At 47.7% G+C, this 6,455-nt stretch overlaps 1 protein-coding gene across 1 annotated transcript; it reads left to right on the forward strand.

The window, feature by feature from the left end:
* Positions 1-2,045: 2,045 nt before the first annotated feature.
* LOC113979708 (ly6/PLAUR domain-containing protein 2-like) lies at positions 2,046-3,375 on the forward strand (the record flags this gene model as incomplete). Its single annotated transcript, XM_027707019.1, has 2 exons — positions 2,046-2,165; positions 3,164-3,375. Coding segments are annotated over 2 exons (332 nt in total), but the record flags the coding sequence as incomplete, so codon positions are not given.
* Positions 3,376-6,455: the final 3,080 nt, after the last annotated feature.

A 6,455-nucleotide genomic window follows, 5' to 3' on the forward strand; every position in this document is an offset into this window, starting at 1 on the left:
GGTCAAGAAGAGCCTTTCTTGGCTGTTCCAGGTGCCCTCCCAACACATACTTTTAGTGAGAAAGAAGGGACAAGCCATGAGCAGGGACATCTTCTGCTAGACCAGGTTGCTCCAGGGCCCATCCAAGCTGGAATACCTTCAGGGATGTGGAGTCCACAACCTCTCCTGACAACAATCCTGTTCCAGGATTCTCATGGACAAGCTGTTGAGGTGTGGGCTGGGTGAGCAGACAGGGGAGTGGCTTGAAAATTAAATGTCCAGGCCTGGAGATCAGTGACACAAAGTCTGCTTGAAGACCAGTAACTGGAGATCAGAGATCAAAACTGGCTCCAGCCCCATCCAACATCCTCATCATCAATGATCTGGATGAAAGGGCAGAGCACCCTCAGCAAGTCTGTGGATGACACAAACCTGGGAGGAGTGGCTGATACACTGGGGGGTTGTGATCCCACCCAGAGGGATCTTGGCAGGTTGGAGAAATGGGTGAAGGGAACCTCATGACATCCTGGGTTGCATTAAAAGAAGTATCAGTCGAGGTGGATGATCCTTCCCTTCTGCTCAACACCCGGAGCCCTGTGCCCTGTTCTGGACTCCCCCAGTACAAATCACATGGACACTGGAGAGAATCCAAGGAAGGGCCACAAGGAAAACCGGGGACGGCTCAGCATGGAGAAGAGAAGCCTCAAAGGGGGCATCTCAGAAATGTCTGTAAATCGCTGGAGGGAGGGGACAAAGAGACTCTTCCCAGTGGTTCCCAGTGCCAGGACTGCAGGCAACGACCACAAACTGGAACACAGGAGGTTCCCTTGGAATGCCAGGAAACACTTTCGGACCGGGAGGGGGACTGAGCGCTGGCACAGGTTGCCCGGGGAGGTTGGGCAATCTCCATCCTTGGAGAAATTAGAACTCAATCTGGACACATTCCTGGACAAGAGGTTTTAGGTGATCCTGCCTGAGCACGGGGACTGGAGTAGACGAGCTCCAGATGACTCTTCCAAGCTCCCCCGTGATTCTGGGAGTTTGGGAGTCTCTGGTGCCTTTCTGATGTTCCACCAATGCAAAGCCAAGGAGAGAAGGAGCTGCAGAGACCGGAGCTGAGGTCAATCAGCCACAAGGTCTTTCCTGTTTCATGGGGTCTTCTGGGTGTTGAGGCTTTGTCTTGCTTGACTCGTCACAAGGGCTCCGACCCCACCTCTAAAGCATAAATTATAAATCACACCCAATTAATTAATTAATTAATTAGCCCCTCTACTCCTGTTATCCCTCTTCCCGCCACCGCAGGGCCCAAGGTTTCCCTGGAGCCTCCAGGCATCCGGGGGGCCTGTATTGATCTGGAGGGTCCCAGATTGATCCAGGGGATCCCATATTGATCCAGGGGGTCCTGATTGACCTGAGGGGTTGCAGGTTGATCCGGGGGATCTGGATTCATCCAGGGGATCCTGTATTGATCCAGGCAGTCCTGTATTGATCTGGAGGATCCTGCATTGATCCCGGAGGTCCCAGATTGATCTGGGGGTCCTGGGTTGATCCAGGGGATCCCAATTGATCCAGGGAATCCCAGAGGATCCCATATTGATCCGGAGGGGTCCTAATTTATCCAAGGAGTCTTGATTGATCTGGGTGTCCTGATTGATCTGAGGGTCCCAGATTGATCCAGGGGATCTCATATTGATCCAGTGGGTGTGGATTGATCCAGTGGATCTCAGACTGATCCAGGGGGTCCCATATTGATCCAGGTGTCCCAGATTGATCTGGGGGTCTCAGATTGATCCTGGGGGTCCTGTATTGATCCAGGGGTCCCAGATTGATCAGAGGGGGTCCTGATCAATCCGGGTTGTCTCAGATTGATCCAAAAGATCCCAATTGATCCGGGGAGCTTCGACCACGAGCCCACTGTATTTCCCATTCCCATTGGCACAGACGCATTTTACCCTTCCATTTATGTTCTCAGTGTGAGGATTCGGGAACACCCCTCCCCAGGGAGGGGCACAGAGTGGCTCTGGTGTTCCACACCAAGTCCAAGCTCATGTTTTCCCTCCTCCCAGCTCTCACCTTGCAGTGCTACACCTGCCGGACCGAGACCCCCGTGGAGAAGTGTTTGACCATCGAGAACTGCTCGGAGACCGAGAACATGTGCAAGACCACCATGTATTCCCTGGAGGATGGTAAGGACAACGACCTCTTTATCCCTACTTTCGACATGAATCCTGAGGGATGGTGAGGACAACGGCTTCTTCATCCACACTTTTAACAAGAATCAGTGTTTCTACGGTGAAGCTGCTGGTGTGGAGAGCAGGTCCTTTTTTTCACTTAAACGTGGGAAAGAGCTCCTGTGGGGGCAGAGTCTCCTGCTGCTGCTGTTGAAAGCAGTGTTTGTGTGAGTAAATATTAAAGGTTTGCAAGCTCCCAGTTAATGCTGAGCATGTTTAAAAATAAGATATTAATTTTTTACATGGTCACACAGTGATAGGACAACAGGGAGTGGCTTTAAACCTAAAGAGGGTAAGTTTAGATTGGATATTAGGGAGAAATTCTTCCCCGTGAGGGTGGGGAGGCCCTGGCACAGGTTGCCCAGAGAAGCTGTGGATGCCCCACCCCTGGAAGTGTCCAAGGCCAGGTTGGACAGGGCTTGGAGAAACACGGGCTAGTGGAAGATGTCCCTGCCCACGCCAGGAGGATGGAACTGGAGGATCTTTAAGTTCCCTCCCAACCCAAACCACTCCGTAGTCTTATGACACCAACTTCTGGCCACCTGAAAAAGGAATGCCCTGAAGTTCTTTGTAGCTCTCACAGAGGCTTTGCCAGCCTGCCTGGTGACCCTGAAGGTTCTGGAGATGGAGGTTCTCCCTTTGGAAGGTCCTGCTGACGAGTCCCTGGTCACGCTTGGGAGAGGCAGGAGATAGCGAGGAGAGTCCAAGGAGAGGCAGAAAAAGTGGCTAATCCACCTTTTTCAGGGTAATGCTGATCCAGGCAGGACAAAGAGCTCATGGTCACCCAGGGGGAGCTGCTTCCCATATTCCTGGCAGGAATCACATTGTGTTTGAACCAGAACTAAGACTTTGGTAGTGAAGGTGGGAAGAAGCAGCATTTCACTAGGGGCAAGAAGAGCTCTCCTTCATTTCCCCCAAGCCCTAAACATTCCTTCTGTCTCTCTTTGTGTTAGTTTATCCCTTCACTGGAGTGTCCACTGTCACCAAGATGTGTTCATCTGTCTGTGTCCCGTCGGACGTGGACGGGATCGGGATGACCCGCCCCGTGTCCTGCTGCTACTCCGACCTGTGCAACGCGGACGGTGCCACGAGCCTGAGGATCAGCCTGGTGCCAGTCGGGCTGCTGGCAAGTTCCCTGTGTGTCTTCTTCTGGACTAGACCCTGAGGAGCTGATGGGGAAGGTCTTTCACTCTGGAGAACCCAATGAAGAAGAGGAGAACCACCCCCCCCAGCCCAGCTTTCCCTTTGGATGCCTCATGAACAACCTCCAATTCCAACCTTCAAAAATCCATTTTTTTTTTAATTATTATTATCTACTCCTTTCTAATGGTTTACAGAGGAGCAAAACTCAGGAAGTCCCAACACAACTTTTTAATTTTAATTTTTCAACCACTCCCACAAAACCAGCTGTGGAGTTTCGTTGCTCTGCTGGGCTGGTTGGTTTGGAACTGAAAAATTCCGCTGTGTGAAGTATATTTAAGGCAAAAAACCCCATGATAAGAGCCTTCCACGGCTCCTTAGAGCAGGTCTTCTCCACCCCAAAGTTTTAAGCTGGCTCTTTGTTCTCTCTAGGTCTTCTTTGTACCCAAGAAATTAAGGAGACCCCTTTTGTGTCCAAAATATGAAGCAGGAGATTCAACTTCCTGTGCTGATGATCTGATCCAGGGAGGCCAAAATCTCTCGTTTTCTTTACCCCTTGGAGCAGAATAAAAAGAATGTTGTGTTGAAAGTGTATTGGTCCTGTTTAATTGTGTTATTTTCTGTCCAAACCCCAGTTCCAGCTTTCAGGATTGTTTATATAGGGAGATGAGTGAGGTTTTGTGGTCAGTCTTGTACGAGATTTCCAAGACATTTCCAATTATCCCTCGTTGGCAGTGGCCTTCCATGAACATTTCTGCCACCAATTCCACTGGAACAAAACTGTCTTGACTTGCAATTTTGGGTGATTTGAGTGATGATTCTGGCCTGAATTTGGAATTAAGTGTAATTTCCCTCCCTTATTTTAATCCTCCAGTGCATCACCTGAATTCCTTGTGTGTCGGTCAAAGCTTCCACATTTTGCTCCATCCTGCCCTGGTTCTGCGTTTTCCTATAATCCCCTTTTTCAAGTTTCAGCAAAAATATTCTCCTCCAGTTATCATTCTGCTTGTGATATTTATAATAATCAATAAAGTTGTGATTTAAATGGGATGTGATTTAAATTGGATGTGATTTAATGGGATGTGATTTAAATGGGATATGATTTAAATGCCCTGTGGTGTGTGAAATACAGAAGGCTTCCAAGAGAGGTGGTTCAATTCCCATCTTTGGAAGTTTTCATGGTTCAGGTGGATGAATTCCTGAGGAAACTTGGGAGCTTCGATCAGGAATTTAGATTAGAAGCCTCCTGAGGTCGCATTTCCAACCTGAGCTCCCTACAGCCCCACCCTGAGGTCACCAAAACACAAACACCAAATATTTCCAGGCGTTCTCCAAAGTCTGGGAGATCTTCCTGCCACGATTTTCCCTTCCCCTGCTTTGCTTTGAACTGAGACCAAATTTGGAATGAGCTGCAATTCCAGATCCAAGCAGAGCTCCCAGGTTGCTCAAACGTAATTCCTTCGCTGGAAGAACATCGTGTACTTGGTCATGGTGCTGCCCTGGCATGGAGAGGGCTGGATCAACCACATTCCTGGCTCTGGAAGGGCTTTTGGAATGAGTTGAAGGCTTAATTATCTGGCAGTGGGAGTTTTGCAGTGTCCACCATTCCCAGAGGTGGTTTTGGATTTCCCCTGCACGAATTCAAATCCATGGAGGTTCTCCCTTTTAACCTGCCTGTTCTGGCAGAGCAGTCTCAGGTTTTGCTGCTCCCCAAGAGCAAAACATCACTGAAATCCCACTGCACATTGATTTTATTCCCACTCCCAGCCTTCACTGCACCTTTTGGGTTTAATTCCAATATTTCATTGAGGGCAGTTTGGTTCTCTTTCAAATCCTTCATCTCACAAATTTATTCAGATCCCTCATTCTCATAGATGAGACCACTCCCTGTCCACTCTTCCTACATCATTTATATTAAATAGCCCTGTGTCTACTCCTGTCTACCTTTCCTACATCTTTTATGTTAAATATTTTAAATGTCCATTCTCTATCCACCTTTCCTGCATCATTTATGTTATAGGACTTGTGTCCACCCTCTATCTACCTTTCCTACACTATTTATGCTAAATAGCCCTATATCCACCCTCTATCTACTATTCCTACATCATTTATGTTATATGGCCCTTTGTCCACTCTCTACCTTTCCTACATCATTTATGTTAAATATGTTAAATGTCCATTCTCTATCCACCTTTCCTACACCATTTATGTTAAATAGCTCTATGTCCACCCTCAATCTACCTTTCCTACATCATTTATGTTATATGGTCCTGTGTCCACCCTCTGTCTACCTTTCCTACATCATTTATGTTACATGGACCTGTGTCCACCCTGGTAGCTCTTTTCCAAGCCCCAAATCCCTTCTCTAAATCCAGGTATCCTTCATGAACCTGTGAGAACACGAACCCATTTGTACTCCAAGTGCAACAGAGGATCATCAGAAACCCTGACGGAACTTCATGGAGAAGGAAAGGTGTCCTAGATCCTCACCAGTCCCAGGACATGCTTGGGAGTGCCAAGATGTGAAGTGGACACAATAAATTTCTTCTGAAATCTGAAGATAAATCGAGTCTCCCTGAAAGCAAAGCTGGAGCCAAGATATATAGATAAGAATTTCCTCATCTCTGTGTGAAGTCACTTGTGACAAATCCTATTTTGACTTTTTGTTCTAAAAATAAAATTCCAAAGAGAGTCCCGTTTATTTTTCATTGTTGAAAATGGAGCAACTGATGGAATGAATCACAGAATGGTTTGGGTTGGAAGGGACCTGAAAGATCCTCCCATTTCAGGATTCCCATGGGCAGGGACACCTTCCACTGTCTCAGGTTGCTCCAAGCCCAGTCCAACCTGGCCTTGGACACTTCCAGGGATGGGGCAGCCACAGCTTCTCTGGGCAACCTGTGCCAGGGCCTCCTCACACTCACACCTTTCTTTCTTTCTCTTTTCTTTCTTTCTCTCTTTCTCTTTTTCCCTCTTTCTTTCCCTCTTTCTTTCTCTCTTTCTCTCTTGACCCTGAATTGGTCAGACAATTGGACTGTAGGTCACTTCCAAATGAAACTTTCTTTTCTTTTCTTTTCTTTTCTTTTCTTTTCTTTTCTTTTCTTT

Source organism: Neopelma chrysocephalum, unplaced genomic scaffold, assembly GCF_003984885.1.
Source record: "Neopelma chrysocephalum unplaced genomic scaffold, ASM398488v2 Primary Assembly neopelma1_87987, whole genome shotgun sequence".
NCBI classification, from domain to species: Eukaryota; Metazoa; Chordata; class Aves; order Passeriformes; family Pipridae; genus Neopelma; species Neopelma chrysocephalum.